The 25,965-nt window shown below is 34.6% G+C and overlaps 3 protein-coding genes across 3 annotated transcripts; 2 read left to right on the forward strand and 1 right to left on the reverse strand.

Annotated features, from left to right (window-relative positions):
- Window positions 1-1,603: 1,603 nt before the first annotated feature.
- On the forward strand, window positions 1,604-2,254 carry LOC130811565 (uncharacterized). The gene has a single exon (XM_057677908.1). It carries the CDS (start codon window positions 1,685-1,687, stop codon window positions 1,988-1,990), a length of 306 nt encoding a protein of 101 aa, XP_057533891.1. The 5' UTR covers window positions 1,604-1,684; the 3' UTR covers window positions 1,991-2,254.
- A 4,780-nt stretch (window positions 2,255-7,034) lies between these two features.
- Window positions 7,035-9,979, reverse strand: LOC130811579 (protein EARLY RESPONSIVE TO DEHYDRATION 15-like). The gene is made up of 3 exons (XM_057677909.1): window positions 9,858-9,979; window positions 7,596-7,947; window positions 7,035-7,327 (listed from the first exon to the last, which is right to left on the reverse strand). The coding sequence occupies exons 2-3, from the start codon at window positions 7,924-7,926 to the stop codon at window positions 7,272-7,274; spliced, it is 387 nt and encodes a 128-aa protein (XP_057533892.1). The 5' UTR covers window positions 7,927-7,947; window positions 9,858-9,979; the 3' UTR covers window positions 7,035-7,271.
- Window positions 9,980-10,702: 723 nt separating this feature from the next.
- On the forward strand, window positions 10,703-12,348 carry LOC130823271 (protein MAINTENANCE OF MERISTEMS-like). Its single transcript, XM_057687897.1, has 2 exons — window positions 10,703-11,883; window positions 11,967-12,348. Exons 1-2 carry the CDS (start codon window positions 11,650-11,652, stop codon window positions 12,129-12,131), a joined length of 399 nt encoding a protein of 132 aa, XP_057543880.1. The 5' UTR covers window positions 10,703-11,649; the 3' UTR covers window positions 12,132-12,348.
- The last annotated feature ends 13,617 nt before the right edge of the window (window positions 12,349-25,965 follow it).

Genomic DNA, 25,965 nt, shown 5'->3' on the forward strand with positions numbered 1-25,965 from the left:
TTAAAAAACATAAGGATAAATTAGTTTATTTAAAAGAATTGAATACTTTTTACTAAATTAATTATAATCTGATTCGTACATTTGAGAATTTAGCTAATAAATGGCTAAAAAATTACTTGTATAGGAGACCGTTTCTCAATGAAACCATGTTAAAACAAGAAACTCTTATGCTAATAATTTGTATTAATCTAGCTATTCAAATCATATATGTAACAATTTAGTTTATTTAAAAGAGTCGAATAGTTTTTTACTAAATTAATCATATTCTGATTCGTACATTTGAGAATTAAGCTAGTAAATGGCTAAAGAACTATTCTTATAGGAATCCATTTCACAATGAAACCACATTAAAATAAAAAATTTTTATACTAATAATTTATATTAATTTAAGCATTAAAATAGTAAATTTATCTCATATAATAATTTGTAATGTCTAAATGCGGAACATAAATGAGATGGTGCATAACATTATTACGGCTGGGCCATGGCCAAAGTTGGCCCGGTCGAGTCATTTAACGACGTAGCATGCATATATATTTTGGACCGTCCAATAATGCTAAAAATATCCACCGTTCGTTCTGAGTTCTTTTTATCCGTCCAATTCTTCGACAGACACACATTTCCTAATTGAAGAGATAATCTTCGGTCAAGTCACATCAAGAAGAATTACCACAAAATACAAACACGTGCCTATAATTTTAGATGCAAGTGATATTATTACAAAAACATATATATCATGGTGATTTCATAATCAAAATTGGGATTAAAATGGATGGTTGTGTTTGAAAAAAATATGAAAACATTTTGAAGTTTTAGAAGAATGATTTAAGAGAAAAATATAAAAAATGTTCAGTAAATAGTGAAAATTTAATTAGAATTTCAGATTAAATAAATAAAACAATAATAAAATAGTAATTAAGAATAAAGAAAGGAGAGACATAAAGATTTACATAGTTCATGCTCACTACAATAGCTACATCCATCATACCCAAGAATATTCTTCACCGCATTATAAAGAACATAATATAAGATAAAACTGAGTATTTTAAATAACCTCAAAACTATAACGGATCGTTTGATAGATAATAATAAACGGCAGTGACGGAAATGAAAAATTAGTGTAATTTTTAGGTGGAAAATCTCTTAGCTACCTTGATAGCCACGCTCGTCCAATTTCAATCATCTCATTTTTTTTATAAAATTCATTCTAATGTATTACCATTGGAAAAAATGGTATTAGGTGGTAATGAAAATTTGTAAACGAAAAAACATTTTTGTGATCAAAGTTTCATCATCATGGATCATGGGAATGATAAAGACTTTTTGATGTAATTTTGCACTATAAATTATTTCTATTGCCATCTCTTAGTACTACTAATCAAATGGACCTTATGAGAATAGTATTTTAACTTTCCAATGATTAATGACACAATTTACTATCCATACATTAAAAAAATCTAGCTAAATTTCCTTTAAACTTAAAACAAAAAAAGAGAACCTCACAAGTCACAATAATCACTCATCATCACATTCCTATACCAAATGATCATACTTGTATGTTACCCAAAATGCCCCTAATAAGCCTCTATAAAAAGGAGCAAAGTGATCATTATATTTACCAACACATACACATACACAAACAAACAAACAAAACAAACATATTATATTGTGAGAAACAATTAATATGGATATGGCAAAGAGCATCCTAGGCCTCATGGCAATGTTGATGTTGGTAGCCACCATGGCTCCTCCAACCATGGCTGTGCGCGACGATATTGCCATCGCTTTAGCAATGCGCGAGAGAGGGATTCCCATCATCTCTAAAGAGGTCAGCATTCAGCAGCGGCTAGCAGATATGATGTTAGCCGCTGCTGAACGCAAGGTTTTACATTGTATTCCTAAGTGGAATAGATGTGGCCCTAAAATGGATGGAGTCCCTTGTTGTGAACCTTACACTTGCACTTCAGACTACTATGGAAATTGCTCATAAATTAATTTCCATGTTCATTAAATATGGAAATCTTTAATAAACATCCATCTATAATACATAGGTATTTGTAGTATTGGATGATGTTTATGTTTATAAAATAAAGTTGTTCGTAACTTTTTTCTACCTACTTCTATAGGCCACATAAGTATCAAGTATGGGTTTGGTTAATTATTGTGAATTAACTTGTAAGTTTAATATCATGAGTTATGTAAGGTTTGTTGTGGCCAATAATAAGTTATGGTATAAATCTATGTCCTTTTTAAAGATCTATGTCTTAAAAGTTTATATATATATATATATATATATATATATATATATATATATATATATATATATATATAGAGAGAGAGAGAGAGTAAAATGGACAAGTGATTGCAAGTATTTCTTATTTTATATTTATACGCACTTAGAATTTTGACGGAACAATATTAATAATGGGTAAAATTTTCATATATATTAGGATTTAGGATGTTTTTGAATTTTTTTATTTATGGGTTTGAAATTTTGGTTCTATCAAATCAAATAATGTAGAATAATATAATAGTTTAAAATTTAGTACTTTAAATTACTAATAAGAATTTGATTGTCAAAAATACCAATTAAATAATAAAATAAAATTACTTATAGAATGGTAATCTAAAGAGGTAGTATAAGTGAAAATAGGGAAAAAGCTTTAAAGGGATGAAAGAAATTTAAACTCTTCAACTAAAATATAATTTTACTATCTAATATAGATCAATTCGACATATCAAAATCAGTCGTCTAAATATCATTTTACTCCGTCCTATTGATTAGATTATCAATTTAAATTTTAAATAAATATTTTCATTTGATTAAATTTGTTAAAAATAAATGTACGAAGAGATAATAAATTAATAACCAAGTTTAAAAAGTGTTACAAAAACTCTTATCCAAAGAAAAAAATATGTAAAGTAAATGAAATAATTCATTTGCTGTAAATCGAATGGAACAGATAATGTAATTTGTATACTTATAATTACTCTATATCTAATTCCTTTTATATTAAAAAGTGTTTTGAACATTATAAAATTATACATGGATATGTTTATCTTGACCATAGTTGTGAAATTTATAAACTTATTTTCACTTCCAACAACTTTTGTGGCTCTTCAAGTTACAATACTTGCAAGTCTTGTTATTCATAATTTGGCCTTATAGGCTTAGATATTCCTTTGCCCTTATTATAACTTATCTCCGTAGTCCTACCTCTGGTAAACAAGTCATCACTCAATATTTTTGATGATCCATGTAATAATTTCATAGCCATCAAGTCTCTTTTAACTAAGAGCATTATCTATACACTTTTAAATATTCCCAATGATGATACAATAGGACTAGGGTAAGATTTTCCAAAAATTGTTATATGAAAGGTAGCTAAGAAAACAATAAATATATAGCCAATTCTTCATCATCAGGCTTTATATTAATAGACGAAATACATCAAGATGTGACTTTAAAGATAGAGTAGTCGGTTAATGACACTCTTATTAATGTATACAAAGAATTTAACTTCTGTCATATTCCCTTGATTAGTTGATTGTAGTCTCTTTGACAATCTCTATCTAAATCTCATTTAAAACACATAATTGAAATATTACCGCCAGCTACCTTTTTAGCGATGTTTGAATAATATAGCCTTTTGACTTGTTAAGACCAAAAAGTGCATCGATCGAATTTCAAAATGTCTAGCTTCATCCATAACATGATTCACCCAAGAACAATGCCAAAAAATCTAATTGATCTGAATTACGATTACTTGGTTTCTCGATTATGAAAACTTTACAAAAGTGGTTAATAAAGTCAAGAGATATAAGGGTGTTTTCGGTGAATATTATATACTAGTTTTAATTATTGAAAAAACAAGATCAATAATAAAAAGTTTAAATAGTTTAGGCTCCAAAATATGCAAAATATATATATATATATATATATATATATATATATATATATATATATATATATATATATATATATATATATATATATATATATATATTCTAATACGTTCTAGGATTCAATTTTGATTCGAAAATATTAGATATCCAAATAATGAGATATTTGAATTGAGATTGATCATGCAAATTATATGAATAAAAGAAAGTGTATGTTTGATTTTTGTGATACTTATTTATAGACATCAGTTGGTAGAACATTTTCGTTTTATATGGATGTGGAACTATTTGTTGCTCAGATTTCAACCCTTAAAATAAATTTCCTTTGTCACCTTATACTATCAACTCATCATTTAGGCATGTAATTTTTATTATAATCTGAAAATTTTATCAAATTTATGTTAAACATAATGAACTAACCCCTTCATCTTATTTGTTATTCAAGTAATTATTAGCTAATATGTTGGCTTATATTTTTTATTCTTTTTCTTTAATTGTGTACTACTCCCTCCTATTCAACTTATGTGTCCCATTTTCTTTTATGGTCAAATCACCTTAATTGTCCCATTTCTATTTTTGATATGGATTTTTGACTTTTATACCCTTAGTTGCTTTATCTTATTTTCAATTATACCCTCCATTACTCATACTAATTTTCCTCCCTTATATTAAAAACTCATAATATCACTCTCTTTCCTACCCTTAGGGTCCCACTTTTGACTCTCTTTAAAATCCGTAAAAAGTCAAATGAGACTCTTAAGGTGAATAGGAGGGAATATAAGATTCAAAGAAAAATAAATGAACAAAAGTTGTGTGAGGTCGTATCTGGGTTAGGACGATAAGAGCATGCGCCTTGGGCCCAAAGATAAAGACGAAAATTATGAATTTTATTTTATATATGAAAAACAATAATTCAAATACATGTACATGCTATTGAGATAGAATAATTAAATTATTTAGTGTGAACATTAAGGAATTTAATAAAATTTATAGTATTAGTCAACGAACTTAATGTATTTAAAATTCATCCTTAAGTTTTTGAATAACTCAATGCAAAGTTGAATCTAACTATTCAATAATATATATATATATATTTTTTGATATCAAGGGCCTCATACAGGTGAAAATTGTTATTAATTAATAACATTAGAATTATCGAATGTTATTTTTATGTTAAAATTTGATATTGACTTTGCCTTTAGACTACCAAAATCTCATAAACGGATTGTTTGTGCGCATCTAAACATTTACATTTATATTCAATATATTCCCAATTTCTTTAATTGGTTTGAACAAAGAAACCCCATTTAAATAATTAACGGTAAAATGGTTAAAATTTATAAGAATATTAATGGCACTAATTTAAGAAATTTAGAAAAAAAAAAAAAAAGGGGGTGAAAGAATTTTATTAGTACTAGTGTTAATTGCAAGGGGAGATGGGGATGACGGATGAGAATCATGGAATTGTTTGATGTCTTCAAAAACTACATTATTAGAGAGAAATTAAGCATTTGCAAAACAATACTGAAGTGCACCTTAATCCAGAATATGGGTTTGATCCAAACAAATCAACGTAAAGAAATTGATTATAGTTAGACCTGGGAAAACGGTCGGTCGGTCGGGTTTTGGGTCGGATCAATTTCGGTCGGGTCAGTTTCGGATCAGGTCAGTTTCAGGTCGGATCACTCTGGGTTTCGGGTAGGTCGGATCCAACGGGTTACCATGGAACATTAGAATATCCAATCGACTAATTCAACATAAAAAAAATCATTAAAATGTCTAAAAAAAATCATTAGAGAAATTACATGTACGATTTTCAAAAAATAGTTGGTATGTCAGGTTCATTTAAGTGCATGAAAAATAGGGGAATTGATACTTATTTTGAAAGACTTGTAAGATACGCGCTTTATAAAAGTTATTTTGTTTATTATATTTGTAACGTTAGATAAAAATGACGTTAAAATTATCTTCACAATTTTCATGTTGGAAAGATATACAACTAACTAAGTACTTATTTCGTCTTATAAGATATGCGTTTTATAATTTAGGGTAGCGACATTCGTTTTTTGAAAAGCTCATTCAAACGTGCGAAACGTTCGTATAAATTATATTGATTTGCTTACTGAAATGTAGAAGAATTAAAAACTCATTTGACTGATTTAACAAGATACATGTATTCAATTAAGATGATTATAACGTCCTGTTTTTAAAGAAAAATAATTACGATGGCTAAAAAGATGTTAAATACGTGTTTTTTGAGATCTATTGATGAGTTTTAGGGTTCAAGTGATATACTCAATATGTTGAGATACTTTGAAAACTAAAATTTTATTTGAAATGAATTCTAACATTGAAATTACTCTAAAAATTGATATTAAATCTGTCAAAACGGGTCGGTTTCCGGTCGGGTCATTTTCGGTCGGGTAATTATCGGGTCGATCATGTTTCGGATTAAGTCACTTTCGGGTCGGTCGGTTTCGGGTTTTGTCGGGTCGGGTCCCGGGTTCATTTTCGGGTCGGATCAAATTTTCCCAGGTCTAATTATAGTATTGTCGTTGAGCTCTTGTTAATCTTTTAGTCGATCAACATATAAGTTCAATTTCATCTTAAACAGTTGATGATTAGATTCGATTACCCAAAAATTGAATCTTAGTTGGTTATTCTTAGAGTAGTTGATTGACTCGATTCGTATTTGGTTTGAATTAACTTCAGTTACTAAATATTTTAGACGAGTACATTTCAATTGTCAAATTTTTATTTGAGTTAACTTTAGTTGCTCCTCATTTTTAGTCATTTTAGGCGAGAACATTTCGATTATCAAATTAATAACAGTTCAATTTGTGTTAAGATATTTTGAAAATAAATCAATTCGTTTTGGATTTCAGTTAGCCTTTAATCCAACGCATGTCTGATTTCCGAGGATATTTTCTCGAGTCAAATACGACTCAAACCCTATTCAATTTGGGCAGATCCATCAAGTCAGACCAAATTTAAACACCTCTATTTCACACACCCCTCGTGAAAAAGCCCTTTCGACTAGAATTATAAATGCAAATTCTCCTCGCACATGGTGCAAAATTGAACATTCCAATTGACAGGATACCAAGTCTTATGGTGTTAGAACTCAAACGCATAGAGAAATAGGAACCAATTTGAAAGTAATGGAGTCATCTTTAATTTATACATTACATTTTTTTTCTCATTTCTATATTCTTCACATGCTCAACAAGTCTCTTCATTTTCTTATGAAAGAAAAGGCATTAACAATAACTCATGTAAGAGCTTCAACCTGGCTCTGTACAGAAATTACAACTAATAAACAAGGAGAATCATACTATTAGCTAAAAGCAATGCTCTTACCTATGACTCTACTTCTGAAATACCTTTCCCGGAGACTTGAATCCGCTCTTGGCATCGATCAAGCCTGAAAACAGCCATAAATAACCATGTATTATGTAAGTGATCAAAACCCAGAGAAAATGTAAGGACAAAACCTATGTTACTTGAACTCTGGTACTGAAATCGGATACTGGTACGTGTCCAAGTGTTGGATACGTTAAATATAGAATTTTATGCCTAAAATGAAGTTTCTAAATGTCATACCAATGTCCGAGCATCAAGGATCAGACACAGGTACATGAAGCAAAATGAAAAGTTCGGGTAATATAACAGACATGCTTTGCCAGCTTTACCTTCTCGGGGTAGAAGTTTACTCTCTTGGTTCCCGGTAGATTTGATGAATTCCTCGAACTGAGACTCCATTATCAACAACTCTTCATCAACACCGAGATCAATTTCATCGGGAAGCAAGTCAACAACATCGTTCTGCTCAATGTTCTCGTGATTTCCATATAACATTTCAGTTTCCTGGTGCTGACTGAGCCAGTAGTCACGAAACCACATTGATGTTGTGATCAAGTTGTACCATTCAGGTGAGAACTCCTCTACTTGTCGAAAAGCGGCAGGGATGTATAACGGCGCATTGGGATTCAGCGTTGATCTAACACCCGACACTAGAGCCATATTCGCAGAGTTTACCGTTACCTGCTCAAGGAGAAAGATGTGTCATCAGTGGAAGAGAGAGTAATCAAAAGTGAGAAGTGGGGAGCTACGATAATCTTGCATCGATTAGTAGCTATGTTACTTGGACTCGGGTATTGATGTTGGTACTGGTATGTGTCCAAGTGTCGGTTAGGCCTGATATTCAATTTTATGGCTAAAGGCTAAAATGGAGTGTCTTAAGTGTCAGACCAATGTCCGAGGATCAAGGATCAGACACGAATACATGAAGCAAAATGAAGAGTCCAAGTAACATACATTCTAGTAGTTAAAAGACAGACGGACATAAATGCCATGAGACAACCCTATAAGTGGAAATGGCTAGATGTTTGCTGAAATTACAAATGTCTCCTGGCCAAAGACAGAGTCAAAATACAAGTTCTCGCTTCATGACAACCAAGCTATAGCGTGTAAGCTAATTTGCAACCAACAAAAAAGTACGGCATCTAAGCTCAACGAAACATATTTCCCGATCCTCATCAAGGAATGATGTTTGTTCTGTAGGCTGTTCTTCACATGATAATAAAACTAAGGAGTAACCTATTTAGAACATTTAGCGATATTTCAACAGTTTCTTAAAGAGGCATTTTGATTCGCAAACGTAAGAACCAATGTGCAAATCAGTCTCAAATCCACTTCACCTCACATACATATGCGTAACCATAGTTACAGGGAACGTGGTAGCCACGGTCCGCGACCCGGGAACGTTCATCCCGGGTCACCACGAAACGCGACCCAAATCACCCAAGGTGACGTCCCAGTGTAAAAGACCTTCTTATTTAAAAAAAAGTATTTTCTCGGAAAAACAAGATAAAACCTAGAAAACTAAAACATTCAACTTAAAAACAATTTTTTAAAGCAAAAAAATCATTTTGAGTTAATTTTGTTTTCAAATATACATTTTATACATGATGTATCTTGTACCCAATCATTTTATGCATCTTAAATAAATCAGCTTAAACTTCTCGCATTCAACACTTCTCATGAGAAAACGAAACCGTCAAAACCAACTAAAAATCAAAACAGGGTTAAAACTATAATTCAATTGTTCCTACAAAAATGAGTCAACATTCAACACAAATTCCTTAGCTAATCCTTAATTTCAATTGGTTTCTTCCACACTAATCCAACAATTCTCGAGTACAATAGAACGAATCCATATCTCAATCAAAAGCTCTCAAAATTTTCAAACATATTGCTCCCTTCTATAAACATATAACCAGTTTAACATGATTTGCTGACTAATTCACTTTTCGAATTTGCTGACTACTAATATATACCAGCTTAAACTTTTAGTTGAGTTAGCTCCTTTCTTCGACATCAAGTATATCTATTTTCTGTCCCTGAACCCATATCTTACGGTCCTCACCTCGGTACAACCTTGCGTCTAGAACCCCAAATGGGTTAAAACCATCATCTATGTCTATAGAGTACAGTGCAAAAACAAGACCATATAGAATGATTGGATTACAAAAGTTTTCAAATCTACCGAATCCATAAACCTAAATTATGTTAATTTTTCAGCATCAAGATTCACGGCTAAGTCTGAGACTAATTCAGTTGATCAATAACTATCATCCTCAATTCATCGTCATAATCATACCTAAACCCTTGATCTAAAGAAGCTAACCAAATACCAAACAAAATCACTGAATCCAAAATCAATCGAGTATAACCAGATTCAAAATTATGAATTTATTAGCTATAATTTCTGGGCATAGTTAAAGATCATCAATTCAGTATGATTTTTACACAGTTCTAAAAATTAAATTAAAAAAAAAAGAACTAAATCAACCAAATACCATCAAAATTCAGATGAAAAAAACATAAAGAAAATAAAAATTGAAACTTGAATTTAAATTAAAGTATGCAGATGAAAAAAGAAAAAATTGTACCTTTAATTGTTAGTCTACCAGATTATAAGCAAAATATCTTCAACTGTAGAGACAAAGGAGAGAAAATGAGGTAAAAAGTCATTGTGGTGAGTAGTATATATAGATAATAACGAACCGGTATCATTACAAGGATACTCTTGAACCGGAAAACCGGTCCATTGCTTCAGTAACCGACTATACCCGGTTTCCAGTGGGCCAAGAACCGGGTTTTGTAAAGTCGCGTATGGTGGCGTGTAAATGGATAGACTTTGATTGTTTTTTGACCCGAAGTAGGGCCCATGTCCCATGTGGGTTGAAGGTGACTTTCCGTCTATAATTTGATTCGCTTTTTGTTGTAATGGATGGTGGAGATTGATTGATGAGGTGGGGATTTTATGAGGTGAAGGAGATCTAACGATGGATAATTGTAATTGTTTGGAGGTCGGTAATAGCCAACTAATCTTTAATGAAATTGATTAGCCAACATTTATAATTACGTCACATGTTTTGTTGGGTGATTTAAGTGTTATACATTGGTGTGACAATAATTATTGTCTACATTCAACATCTTTTCTTTACTTTCTACCTATTTTCCTAGTTGTTAAAGGGTATGATTGTCACAGTCAATAATAAGAATGAGGTGGGTTTCATTTTCCCAATCCTTAAACATCGCCACCCTTTTTATTTTATCGCCACATTTCAATGAAATTACGAATTTGCCCATTTTAAAAAATTACGAATTTGCCACTAGACTTAAAATTTTTTATATATACTCCAATCACACTAAATAACTCCTTTATCACACTCAAAAAACAAAATTACAACATAAAATTTTTGGAGCAAAAACTAAGAAATTCAATCTGCAAACAATTAATCGAGGTAATTTTATTCGAATCGTATTATTTAAAACTTTTTTTTAAAAAAAAATGCAGTCGCAGGAAAATCGCGATCCAACCGCAGTTCACTCGCAAGAAAACCGCGTGCGACTGAGCCACGGTCCAATCGCAGTTTTCCTACGACTGAGCGGTAATAGTTTTAGGCCTACCCTGCTCAGAGGGGACCCTCATGAGAGGGGGGTAACGGGTTCTGCTAGAAGGGCTAGGCAGGAAGAGGCTGCCAGACACAGTGAGGCCAAATGCTCGAGTACGCTGAACCAAGTGTGTACTTGTTTTGATGACCAGGCTAGCAGCCTCTAAAGTAGTTGGGGGGTTTCTAGTGATGATGATGATGCTGATGATGTTGAGTACCAAGGCGATGTTGTTCTCCCAGTGGACTGGACTGGACTGTTGTCCGGGGGTCTGACGGGAGATTTGCACGTGCCGGACATAGTCTCTTTGATAAAATGAGCCGCCAGGGGGTAGCAAGCGTTCACAGTCTGCTGGAACGGATTGGTTAGTCACATCGCCCCAGCCCGGGGGGCCCACAGATACGCGCCTGATACCCAGCTATGGCGGGCACATAGCTAAACTTATTTTTGACGGCTCTGAGCGTACGCCTCCGGTTCTGGAATGTCGTAGTAGGAAGAGGCCGTTAGAGGCGATCATCAGACTGCGGGATATGACCGATGCACTGTACGATGTTGTACCTGCTACTCCCCTCGGCCGTCTACCGTACGTTATGCACCGGCACATCGACTGTGCTTTGATATCGGCCTTCGTGGAGAGGTGACAGCCGGATACGAACACCTTCCACATGCCATTGTCGGCTCTACCTTGCTTGCGGATAGACCAGAACCAGCATGCGACCTCACCCGATACTTGCCGTGAACGTCGATCAGGATGAGATCGCCTAGGGTGCGGTGACGCTGGCCTACATGTATCGCCAACTGGGAATGGCATCTAAGGCTGGTTGCAAGACCATTGCGGGTTGCCTGACATTGCTCCAGACATGGATCTACAAGTACTTTCCCGCCTTCTGCCCTCATCCTCGCCGAGCAGATGTCCCTAATAAGACTAGGGTGGAGATGTGGTCCACGCCCAAGCCAGGTCGTGAGATCAACAGGCTGAGGTACTGTAGGAGTATATTGGACACCATGACGGAAACTCAGGTATTTTACATCACATCACACTTTCTTATGCATGTTATTTTAATTTTAGATTATTTTTATATGTTAACTTGGCTTGTATGCAGGTGGAATGGACTCCGTACATGATTTCTCCAAGTGCATTGTTGAATGAGCACCCACGCACCACCTTTATTGGGGGTATCACTTGCTTTGATATCGTCGAGGTGTATTTGCCGGAGAGGACAGTGCGACAGGTCGGCTTTCTGCAGGCTATTCCCCCCCTCCTTTGAGACCAACCCAGGCTGTACGACCGGCACACGGTATTACTCCGTGACCTTTGCTTCTCCACCTGTGTACTTGGAGGCATGGAGTAGGTTCCCCTATAGTGCCCGCCCTGGTGATCAGGCACTTCTTCGGGCATCTGTTCCATCAGAGGCTGATCCTAGTTACGTTGACTGGTTCAGAGTGTGCTCCCACCCATACGTCGTCCCCAATGAAGGACCGAGTGCCGATTTTGGTCCAACTGAAAGCAGATTGGAATACGTAAGTTTTTTGAATTTATTTTTTTTCTATTACGTCGTTGTGTTATTTAGATGTTGTTTAATATCTTATTCACACCCTTTTCCTTCTTTCTTTTTTCAGTTTCTGAATGAATGGCCAAATCGAGTCACTCCATTGGCGAGACTGCCTCCTGTTGCGGAAATGAACCCCCAGGAAAAACATGCTTTAGATGTATACTTTAATGATGTTACAGATTTATTTGCCGAATGGCAAGCTTTTAAGGGGCATGACCCTTCATAGTCTGTATTTAAACTAATTTACATTAGTGCGTTTATTTATTTATATCAACACTTTTTACATTAAATTTAATTCATGTTTACATCAATGCTTTTATTAATTTACAACATTACTATACACAATGAATTTCATCTACAATTTCTATAGTAATGACATACACAATAGTATAACTATAGACTATCTACAAATTGAATCCCATCTACAATTTCTATACTAAAACTGAATAATGAGTTACACATCACGTTACACTATGGACTATCTAAATTTACAGCAACTTCAGCGGTGTTATTACGTTGTGGTGGTCGTGGCCCCCATAATTTATTCCAAAGCATAATTCTACTAGTAAAATGTGTTTTTATATGTCTGGAAAAATTGTCAACTACTTCTCTCCAACGTTGATGGACTGGCGGCAGTAGGGATGAATCGTCGTTCATTAATAGTTGAACAAAATGATTTCCATTCACCCAACATATATGTATAACTTTATTTACACTATGCACGCCCGGTGCTTTCCTTAACGGAAGAACCAAACAGTTATACAGCGGATTACCGTCAGCAGAACCATAGTAAGCAATGCCAATGTTAAGAAATGTTGCTGCAGAGTACAATGCCATCGGTGCATCCATCCAGTGAATATAAGGAGCAGGTCCATTGTCGTGTGAACCAATTCTGAATATAGTATCGTCTAACAAGTCATGCAATAGATACAAACTTAGGTATTTGCATTTCTATACACATAGCACGTCTTAGAAGAGGTCATGCCTCCTCGCCTCCCAACTCTGTGGCGGCAATAGCTCAAAATCCACAGTTACCATCACCTAACACATCAATCCAATCAAACAAGTAAGGAGGAAGAATGTAGGGGATATGATTAGGCCATGAAAACTGTGAAAAATCACGACCTCCTGGATCATCTGCAATTATTGAAAATAAGGTTAGTAAGATTAAGCTGTAATAAACTAATTTAAATAACGGAAAGGAAAGTCATGTACCGGATAAGTTGAAACTAAACTTAATTCCAACTGAGGATTGCGTTTCTCGACCACTAGATCTACCACTAGATCTCCCGCGGGATGAAGATTTAGACCCTCGACCTCGAGAAGATGATCTGATATATTCAAATGCGCTTTTATTTCTTCTGAGGGTTTTAATTTGCTTGTGGTTGGTCTTCCCTTTCTAGGTGGACTTGCGTAAGGCTCAGGTATATCGGCTCCATCAGGGTGTAGTTCATACTCAAGTACCTGAGACAAGCGTCGTACAACTGCGAGATCAGATTTTAGGACTTCATCAACCAAAGATTGAAAGTACTCTTTGTCATCGGCGTTCACGTATCGTACTCCTTCGTTGGTGTCATCTCCTACCTATGTGTACGTCAAAAGTACTCCATAATGGATGAATGTCATCCAAATACAAAGCACCTTGTGAACCGATGGACATATATGAATAACAAGCACACGGCAATCCATGGGTGCGTTGATGTACACAACCGCATTTGTTAAGTACATAATCACCCAAATTTAACATACGGTTATGCTCAAGCCGCAACTTCTCCAAGGCAGAGATAGATACGTGGCGATATAAAGGTCTGAAGAAATGTTGTCGCAACGAGCTTGCTACAGAATTCTTGGATTCCTATAGTGCTTGTCGGATCCTGGCTTGCTGGTTTGTAATCTGTGCGTGTGCCCTTTTGAACAGGGTATCAAATGAGCTATTACCGCTACCAAGATAATACTTGAAAGACAAGTGTTGGCTTTCAACTCTGCTGGTAGTCTGGTTACCCATGTGTAAACATTTATTCGTCCACGCACGCACAAATTTCTCTCTATGTGGAATCCATGTTCCAGCCAAATACCGAACGACCTTTTTGTTCCTAACCGACCAGGTAGTCACGATGGATTGCTATCTCTGATCAAATTCGTCGATTGTAAAACTTTCAACCAAGAGGTTCCATCTACTTTTCCTGAATACCTACCCTTGTTGATTTCTTTTCCCGCCACACAACTTGTCCACCATGTTCTCAACGTCGTTTGCAATATGCCAAATGCATAACAAATGCTGCACATCTACATTAAACACAATATTGAACGTAATTAAGACATATTCAATAGATAGAACGACAATAATTAATCAACTTTTACCTGGGAAGATGTCACGAATAGCTGTAGATAAACCCTCGTCTCGATCAGTTACAATGACGCTAGGAGTCTGAGCTGTGCCAAAAATATCTCTTAATCCCTACAACATCCACAAATATGACACAGCCGCCTCATCCCGCATCAAACAGAATGCAACCAAGAAGTTGTGATTGGTTGGTGTCATTCCTATTACTTCACACAGTGGCCACTTTTGTTTGTTTTTTTTGTACGTTGTATTTATGAACACAACATACGGCCACGTACGTATCATTTGGATAGAGGTAGGATTTGCAACTAATAATCTGCTCAATCCCCCTTCATTATCCAAGTCTGTCTTCTGTGGCCATATAAAGACAGTGTTGTAGGGGAGTCCTACCCTCCATTTCTTCCCTCCTTATTGATTGCCCAGCATTATGAATCTGATTCATACTAGTAAAAAAACCAGGAAAATTTTCTCTAATAGAAGTCATGATAAAGGTCGGTTGCATGTCGGTTGCACTAAGCTGTCGTATGTGCTCCCTAATATCTACATTGATCCTATTTGCCCTTACATGACCATCTCTGTACACTAAGAACGGGTGGTTATGTCTTCCTTTTTCACCAAGAGACACCCTTACCGTCCAAGGTCTTTCTTCTGGTTTACGACTACTTGCTACAATCAAACATTACACCTACAACTTGTACTTTTAGAACCAGGTCAGACAGTGTTATCTAGATTATGTAAATCACCCCTAATATTACCATAGCGGTAACATCTTAAATACACACTAACTCTAGAACGTCCTTCTTTTTGTTTATAAGAAGCAAGTGTAAATTGAAAACCAATTGTTATTGCTATCACATCGGCCCAACTATGTAATTCATCTAAGGAATCAAAATTCCTATCCATAACAAAGCTACTGGAGTAATCTACGTTGTCTCCTAAGATTTCAAGGTTCTGCAAATTTGAAATATGAAACAAACCATACATTAGGTCATTAAAAAATTATACATACAAACATTAATAATAAAAACATTCAATATTAAATAAAAATTATAAATTACTTTAGTAATATACTTAAATAATTAATATTAAAATAATAACAATACAAAAAGTATAATAAAATAATTGTAATAATAATAAAACAAATTAATATTAAATAATAAGAAAATAATAATAATAACATATAATTATAAATTATTTAAATAAATAATAACAAAATAATAGTAATGTTAATAATATAAATTACTTACATTAATAATAATAATAATAATAATAATAATAATAATAATAATAATAATAATAATAATAATATTATTATAATAATATTAATAATAATATTAATAGTAATAATTTACTGAGACGTATAATAATTTAAATAATAATGTAAATAAAAAAATAAAAAAAAAGTTGCACAAAAACCGCGAGTGGACCACGGTTCAGTCGCACAAAACGTGCGACTGGACCATGGTTCACTCGCCCAGTTTTTGCGACTTTTTGTTTTTTTTATTTTTAAATACATCGATTCAAATTGATTAAAGTACGTACCGGATCCGATTCATAGTCGCTTTCGTTTGCCATAGTTAATCGATTACAACTAACAACTTGTTTAAAATCGAAGAACCTTTTTAGAGAGATAGTACCGTGTTTGAATTCGTATATCATACAAAGGCGCGTTTGAAAATTCAATATATATAGGGTCGCAATAAAAATGTTCGGGATTAAAGTGATAATAGTGCTATTAAGTGTGATTTACATTTGTTAAGAAATTTTAAGTCCAGTGGCAAATTCGTAATTTTTTAAAGTCCATGGGCAAATTCGTAATTTCATTGGGGGTGGCGATAAAATGAAAAGGGTGGCGATGTTTAATAACATCCTTCATTTTCTCATTTTTGTTTGTATTCTATAAGCAAATAGAGTAGTTTTGTATAGATAATAGAGGGAGTCTCATTATCGGTGCAAAATTGTGAAAATATAGAAATTTAGTGTAAATTTGATAAAAAAAATATTTTAATAATGACAAGTTTAATGATCTTTCTTGTTCTAACTCAAACAATACATCCCTTTTTTTGCGCAAATTTTATTCTAGCATTACTATTTTGAGAGGTGTTATTATGTGATAATGTAAAATTGTGAATAATTTTTTTGAGATTAAGGATCCATTACCATGAAAATGAAATGGTATTTTTCATATATGAAAATAACACTGCAAATCAATAATCATTCTCATACCATTTAGTACAAACAATTTGAAATATTTGCCAAAATCGTTACGATGTTAAGAACTTAGATGAACGATACAAACAACAATGAACAAAACGATGTTTGATAATGTAAACTAAGCAAAGAGACACAAAGATTTAAGGAGGTTCACCCAATGATGGCTACGTCCTCCGTCGTGTGTAGTTTCTGTTTATATTATATCAATGGAGTATAAAATACTCTTACAAATGAAGTATTACAATTGTGTAAGAGATAAAAACAAAAGACTATATGTTTGGCTTAGGGGTTGTGTTTTATGTGTGTTTGAGTGAGTATGAGATCTCTATAGATATAGTACTAAGTACATTAATGTCAACTGCTCACTGAATACAAGATTAATATTGAATAATGAATGATATGAAACAACTCCAAGAACTTGAAAGGTCGAAAAATAGCATCCTAGGCACATCAGAGGATCCGCTCGACCGGAACAGAGAGTTCGCTCGGTCGAGCGAGCTACAGACACCTTCTGGATGCATTCTGTCTGACTGCTCGACCAACCAAGAAAAATCGCTCGGTCGAGCGGCTAGGTCGAGCGACCATCAGGTTTTCTTAGTCAGAATTCTGTTCGAGCAAGCATCTACCAAAGCCCTTTGCACTTCTTCATTAATCATCATTAACACCAATAATTCTCATGATTACTCTTCCACAATAAATCACACTTAAACACTACAATTATTAAGATAACAACTTAATCTCCCACATTATCACACCCATCGAATCCCAAACCCAAGAGTCATACATAAATGCACTCATCAAATGTGCACTAAAGTCACATAATTCATAACACAATTAAAGATATAGCCACACCTAGAATCATTTGAATTTTGAACACATTGAGATGAAAAGTTTTCATATTAATATGTTATCCTCCTATGTCTTTTTTCTCGAGTCGGGGGACTCCTTTTGCTGCGCTCTCCTTTATGAGTATGAGTTGTCGTCATCCTTCTCTCCCCAAACCCTGTCCATAGTGTTTCTATGAAAGGGATACGCCGGGTATGATGATGATGTTATCCTCCTATATAGCAATTTTCAATAGGACATTGAAGAAATTGCTTTATTTATGGGACATTTAGATAAAAAAATTAAGTCAATTAAAGAAAAAAAATGATATAAAGAAAGATTTTGAAATTGTGGTTCAGATTAAGATTGATAACAACGTAGGTTTTTGATCATATTAAAACCATAGCAAAGTACAAAGAGAATATTATACTTATATCTATGTCTCGGAAAGTTCTTTAAAACTACTCCATTCTTTCTTTAAATTGAATTCATTGTCATTTTAGGTGGTGTCATTTGTTATTCCACAAAAAATAATTTTCTATTTATGTCACAAATTTTGGAATAATTAACCTTGTTTATTCTTATTTTAAAATGTTATTAATGCTTATGGTTCCTACAAATTTTCCTTTATCTTCATTTTATCATTTTTATATTGCTTATAGCCCTAACATATTTCACATTAACTTTATTTAAATATTTTTTGATAGTTATTGTTTTCATTTTTTTTTACCTACTTTATTTTAATATATATTTGAAAGCTTATGGTCCAAATTTCGCTTCATTAAATTTATCATTAAAAAAATAATATATTCAGTATCTAAAATATTTTATTTTTTTAACTCTAGTGAACATTACTTGGGAAAATAAATTTAACAAACAAAGAGAATATTTAATAAGAGCATTTGCTACAATGTAACAAATTCAATAATATAAAAAGTAATAATTAAAAGTTATTAAGCTTGTATCTTGTTGTCGAGCCTAGTCAAGTATGTCTTAGGTTTATTAATATATCAATTCGAGTGTTGTGCGACAGTGAAAGTAAGGATCGAAAAATAATAACAGAAAGGAATAGAGATTCAAACAAATAATAAAGAAAATCACACCGAGAAATTTAACATGGTTCACTATCAATGTGATAGCTACATCCACCGGCACCGAGAATAAAGTTTCACTATAAACTGGGAGATTACAAGATGAACACGAGACACCACAACAATGGCTCTTCAAGCTTTTCTCTCTTAGTTTATCACTTTGTGTTTTGCATCACATAACCTAATTCTAATAACAAGAGGACTTTATATAGTATATCACTTACTAAAAGAAATAAGGTTAAGAAAAAATAAAAGTAACCGTGAATAAACTAAGAATAACCTCCAAGAAACGTGAAAAAACCACTTCCCGCATAATTTGTAATCCAAGCCGAGTCGGCTTTTGACTCACCAATCACGGTCACCGACTCGGTGGTGCACCTGTCCCCTCCTCTCGTCGACTCGTCTTCGGCTTCTGGAAAGAGACCCTTTGTCTGCACCCAACGACGACTCGTCTCAACTCCGAGACACACCACAGCCGACTCGGTTATGGCTGCTGGATAACATACTCATCTCCATCAATGTGTTCGAGTCACACATATATCAACAATCTCCACCTTGACGAGAACCTGTAGTCAACTACTACCTCATCAAACCATAGTGAAACAAAACCATTCTCAAGCCAAAATCGATGCAAAGCTCAAACATAAGCCATACATCCCGACAAGTCTCCAACCAAGACTCATCCCGATAAGTCTCCAACCAAGACCCATCAACATACTCGTTTCCAAGTATAACCACTCATAATGTTCAACTAGCATCACAAGTCACTTATAATGCTCCACCTGCATCACGAGTCCAAGAGGCAAGCTCCACCTTGAGGTTGTGCACACCTCCACCTGTGAGCTCCCTCAACACCGCCCCTAAGGGCCTATGCTACTAAATCCAACATAGTAAAGAATCTACTAGGGCTGTCAGAACATCCTACCTTCTTTACCTCTATCTTCATGTATGTGCATTCCGAATGAAATCCGACCACATCGTGCTTCTCCCGAACATCAAGTACCTAATCACCAAACAAACAATCACAGTAAACAAAAGCTGACCAAGGTTGATCACAAAGAACCATCACCGAGATCAAGACACAATCAAACTCAGCGAACACAACCCAAGCATTAAGCGGTGAAACTAAGCACCTAACATCATTCCCGTACATAAGAAACATAACAGCTGATCCAAGCAAACCGTAGAGAGAACAAATCTCTACCTGCCATTGCCCCCACCCAGGTTGAGTCACAAACCTGCAAATGACACTTCTGGTATGCGCAAAACAAGTACACATCATAGCATACTTCAAACACTGAACCGTAACTCTAGACATGTAGACGGAATTAGCCTCAAAATGAGGTGATATAATTGAGCTAAGTAACACTACTAGTCTATACAACAGTTCCCACACTTTGTTCATACGTAAAGTCATAGCAAACCACTGCGCTCGCTCACTATACTCAACAACGTGCTCATAAGTTGGAGGTCCAAGTGACTCTACAAAAACGGCTACCAACATTAACAAACCCACAAGGTTCAATGCATAACCTACCACACTTATAGCAACCAAAACAACACTCCCTACAGCCAACCTATCAAACTTCTCGATAATATATATATAGGCTTCTCTTGAAATCCTTTCGGTAGAATGTTCCCTGTATTGACTCTTTTAAACTATCCACAGAGATAAAGATAGCACAAGAAACCACAGTCAGAGAGATATCTGGGGTAGCATCAACACCATCAATCTGGGGTCGAATAGAAATAGATGAGAGGTTAACCTCATACTCCACCTCAAACTCGGTACCATTATCACCATAACCAACAGCTGCAAAATACACAACAACACACCAAAGCCCTAACAAGGCTCCAAACATGAGATAGCACGATACCGTACTGAGCCACACCACACATATACTCGTCACCTCTAATGTGTAAACCCCGATCGAACAAAGTAATCCAGTATCTACTCAAAAACAAAGTAATAGAGAGCATGCATAAGACTCTCCCTAACAAGGTCCGATTTGCTTTTCCTGTAACATCGTTCTGCAATGGTGTTATCCCATAGGTATGATGCCACAAAATACCTAAAACACAGAACATAACAAATCCACAAAATGAACTGTCCAAATGTAGCCAACTAACCATCTTACCATACAAGTGATCATGAGCTTCAATGCTAAGCTCACACTCGTGTTTAAACCCAAACACCCAATGCTTGTCTTCCTCAAGGTAGGCATCCTTGGCACATGTAAAATGATTTTCAATGGACAATTCTAGCCTTTTACTTTCACCCATATGACCATGCCTATCATAAACCATCATCTCCTGGTGACAAGTAGAAGCACTAACAACAGAACTGAGCAGCGTAACACCCTGAAAGACATACAGGGATTTTACCTTGACACCCTTAAGTATCAAAACCGAACCCTTAAAGACACTCACTTCCCCATTGCTAAACTCACCCTTGAACCCCAAATTATCTAAGGTCCCAAGCGATAGCAAGTTCTTCCCCAATGCAGGAACATGCCTAACCTTAGTCAAAGTAAACTTTCTCCCATCATTAGTCCTAAGTCTCATGGAACGAATACCTACTACTTCACATAGAGTACCGTTAGCAACCGTAACTGAACCCTCAAAACAAGACTCATAAGTATCAAACCAATCCCGACGAGGACTCATGTGGAACGAACTACCAGAATCAAGAACCCAGCTATCAAACAAATCATTAGACTCCACACAACTAATCAATGCTAAGTCTTCATCCGAATCATAACTCTTATTCTGTTTACTTTCGACTACTGTGGCCTGAGATTTATTCTGTAATTCTGGACACTTGGACCTAAAATGTCCTGGTTCCCTACAGGATAACAAATTATGTTCCTAGTGTTGCTAGACCCATATGTACTAGCACTATTACTGTTGTTAGACCCATTTTTCTTTCTAGAAATTTTACCCGACCTAACAACTAACCCACTGCCATAATTCTCATTATCATCTGTCGCCTTTTGATGCAACTCCTTAGTATAAAGTGCTGCCTTCACTTTTACTAGGATCAATGAGTCTTTTCCAACCACAAAAGACTCCACAAAGTTCTCATAACTAATCGGTAGAAAAACAAGCAATATTAACACTGCATCCTCATCATCTATCTTAACATCTAAATTACGCAAATCTAGTAAAATAGAATTAAGATTTTCTAGATGATCCCTTAATGGTGTACCTAACTGCATCTTGAGGCTAAACAACCGTTATTTCAGTAGCAATTTGTTGGTTAACGATTTCGTCATGAACAATGACTCCAATTTTAACCATAATTCCACGACCGTCTCCTGATCAACAACCTCCGTGATGATATGAACATCAAGACTTAGCAAGATGGTAGAATGAGCCTTCTCTTCCATCACTACTAACTTTTCATCAGTCCATCCGTCTCTAGATCCCGACGTAGATGCCGCACTCTTTGGGATCAACGGACGCCAAATCTGCAACTGCTTTAATAACGCCTTCATCTTAATCTGCCATAGCCCAAAGCTATTATTCCCATTAAATTTCTCAATCCTTATTGTAGAATCTCCTACCATTGTTTCCCTAAAAAAACTCTTCCTAGGATTATACCTGAGCTCTTGATGCCAATTGTTGTGCGACAGCAAAAGCAAGAATTGAAAAACAATAACGGAAAGGAATAGAGATTCAAACAAATAATAAAGAAAATCACACTGAGAAATTCAACGTAGTTCACTATCAATGTGATAGCTACGTCCACTGGCACCGAGAATAAAGTTTTACAATAAACTGGGAGATTACAAGATGAACACGAGACACCACAACAATGGCTCTCTAAACTTTTCTCTCTTAGTTTCTCACTTTGTGTTTTGCATCACATAACCTAATTCTAATAACAAGAGGGCTTTATATAGTATACCACTTACTAAAAGAAATTAGGTTAAGAAAAAATAAAAGTAACCGTGAAAAAACTAAAGAGTAACCTCCAAGAAACGTGGAAAAAACACTTCCAGCATAATTTGCAATCCAAGCCGAGTCGGCTTTTGACTCACCAACCACGGTTGTCGACTCGGCGTCAATTAATGCCTTCAAACCCAATTTGTCAGAAACTATTGCCGACTCGGCGGTGCACCTGTCCTCTCCTCTGGCCAACTCGTCTTCAGCTTCTGAAAAGAGACCCCTTGTCTACACCCAACGATGACTCGTCTCAACTCCGAGACATACTATAGCCGATTCGGCTATGGCTGCTGGACAACATACTCATCTCCATCAATGTGTTCGAGTCACACATATATCAATACGTAAAACTTGAGTAGTTTTCCATTAACCACACTCAATTACATCTATAATCATAATCAATTAGTAGTAAAAGTTTAATGTACTTTTAGCTAAGAAATTTTTTGCGAAAAAATTTATGATTATACTTGTCCTATTTTAACATGTAGTATGTTTCTCCACAAAATTTATTACCATTCATTATTACTTTGGAAGGAGGTAGTAAATGATAATGAACATTGTACAGAATAACATATGTTTAAGGATGAGAGCTTCATTATCGTAAAATGACAAGACATTTTAGGAAAAAAGTGGACTCTAAAAATTCTTTTTTTGGAGTGCCAACAACCAAACATGGAAACTAATGTACGATCGAAAAGGTTTCAACGGTTGCATTACAAGAAAACATGTAAAGCAAGCTTGCCTACAATAAACTAATACTATGTAAGTCTGTAACACCCGAATTTCCTCTCATCCTTTACGGTTACAAAGTCTGTAGAGCGCTATGTGGGAGGTAGTAAATTTATATTGATTTGTTACTTCTCATTTTTAGGATATTGTACTTGTTTTGGTTTTGTTGAATGATCTGTAGGAATGCATTTTGGAATGTGTCGAATGAATTTTGTTGAGAGCTAGCCGATATCATATGATCCACGTGGTAAGGTTCTTTTAGTTTTGGATTTCATGTCATTTCGACACCAAAATTTCACGTAATTCTAAACTTTTTGATGTAATTAGTTGTTATATGTGTTTTTGGATTTCTGTGTGCACTTTCACGTCATTTTGGTAATTATATTGGATTTGATTTAAGTGTTTCGGTTTATGATCGTTTTAGCTTTCACTACTACGCATCTTTCTATTTATTAGTGTTGAAAGATGATCGGTGGTGTGAACAAGTACAATTTATATTAATTTAGGTTTTAGTTTGTAAAAATTTTGAAAAAAAATCTAAAATTTGCATTTTTGTCGTTTTTGGGACCCTATGACCTCACTGGGCTACTAAAACATCATATACTTTTGTCGGTTTATGATCGTTTTTCCTTTAAATGTTGAACAAAGTTAACCATTCCCTTGCATCAGCTTAACACACAAACTATAACATTAGCTAGTAACACCATTTTTCAACCAAATCAATCTGACCCATCATGATATCTAGGTGTGGGGGATGGAGTATTTTTGAATGAATATATATTTAATATAATGTTGAGGCATATGTAATTGATGTACTTTAAGAAAAAAAAAAGAAAGAATAACAATTCATTACTTACCTTTTTCATCCTAATCAAGAGTTCATAACTTAAGTACAGAGTTCCATCATTAAAAACAAGCACAAGTAATAATAACTCATCAATAAAAACGAGTAATTAATAAACTGCAAGACAAATATCAAGATAGGTAAAATAAAATAAACTATTCTAAACTAAAACACTTCACTGAAAGAAAGTGAATTATCACATGTGAAATCTTGTGAAGACACGAGTTGATTTCATCGAAAGTGAATGACTTAAAGCAACCTACATGAAATTGTTTGATCCAAAAAAGAGTATAAAATTGCAGTTAATATTCTACAAGACCACCATATTCAAGACATTTATGGTTTTAGATTAATCAATTAATTAATTCGCAACACTCAACATTCAAATTTAGCCAAAAATGTCAAACTAACTACATAATTTGTCAAAGGTGTCTAACGAGAGCAGAAGCGAAGCCTAACATTATGTTTGAATTGCAATTTAGGAGAGAAAAGGAAGGTAAGAAAGGAAAAGGGAGGGAAGGAAATAAAAGGAAAGAGAAATAGAAGAGAAGAAACTCTTGTTTGTTTGGAGGAAAAGGAAAGAAAGGGAAGGGGAATAAGTTGTCCCTTCAAATCTTTCCAACTTTGGAAAGATTGATACCTTAACAAAAAAAATCCATTATATCTCTCCAAATCTCTTTCCCCTCTTTTTGTTATCCAAGCAAGAGATTTCAAGTCTCTTCCCTTTCTTTCCCTCCATTTCCTTATATCTAAACACACTCTAAAGGTGCTAAGAAAGGTTAAAGATCTGGCATGCATGTGCACTAATGTAAACATTAACACCATGATTAGAAGTGATTCACCATTAATGATGCTATATCCACCATCCTATACTAGTGTATTCATTATGTGTTAAAAGGATATAAGAGATAAAAGTTTAACACAAGTTAAAGGAATTACATCAATGAAGATATTTGAATATTTGTGAGAAAGCTAAACATAAGTATGTAATTTTAAGTATGGTAAAGATAGAATATGGGAGGTTCTAGCATATTGTTTGGTTCTACATCTTACATACAAAATTAATCTATATATATAGTAAAGGGGGAACTAGGGCACGAATATTACAAAGTAGAAGGAGTTTGATGGGCCATCTCATTTGAGCACTTCATTTGCTCATCATTCGAGCAAGTTTCTGCCAACTAGTTCTAGATGGTTTTGTGCTTCTTTGCTCTCAAAGCATCTTAAAAATTGTATTATTGTACTAATGTACCTTGGTGATCAAGGCTAATCCCATTTCAACAACTCCACTCTTGTTCCCTGCACACCAAGTATATGTGTATTGTTTTCAATTCTTAGAATGTCTTTTACCAATCAAGATAACCTCAAGGTCTTGCACAAAGTTGTTACACCAACCTTTGAGAGTCCAAAATTCATCTACACTACAAAATGTCATGTAACACCATGACAAAATGTACCTCAAGTCACACTCTTACAAATTCCACCTTGACTTGTGTCTACCAAAGAAAGTTCATCTTCAACAAACACAAATCAAACAACACTCCAAAGAACACT

Source organism: Amaranthus tricolor, chromosome 1, assembly GCF_026212465.1.
Source record: "Amaranthus tricolor cultivar Red isolate AtriRed21 chromosome 1, ASM2621246v1, whole genome shotgun sequence".
Classification (NCBI taxonomy): domain Eukaryota; kingdom Viridiplantae; phylum Streptophyta; class Magnoliopsida; order Caryophyllales; family Amaranthaceae; genus Amaranthus; species Amaranthus tricolor.

Bases quoted from the DNA above. Each gene is read 5' to 3' on its own strand.
- LOC130811579 (XM_057677909.1), bottom strand. From the start codon at position 7,926: ATGGCTCTAGTGTCGGGTGTTAGATCAACGCTGAATCCCAATGCGCCG. The intron at 7,328-7,595 runs GTAAAGCTGGCA...GGCTGTTTTCAG, and splicing joins TAAACTTCTACCCCGAGAAG to GCTTGATCGATGCCAAGAGC.
- LOC130811565 (XM_057677908.1), top strand. From the start codon at position 1,685: ATGGATATGGCAAAGAGCATCCTAGGCCTCATGGCAATGTTGATGTTG.
- LOC130823271 (XM_057687897.1), top strand. From the start codon at position 11,650: ATGTATCGCCAACTGGGAATGGCATCTAAGGCTGGTTGCAAGACCATT. The intron at 11,884-11,966 runs GTATTTTACATC...GCTTGTATGCAG, and splicing joins ACACCATGACGGAAACTCAG to GTGGAATGGACTCCGTACAT.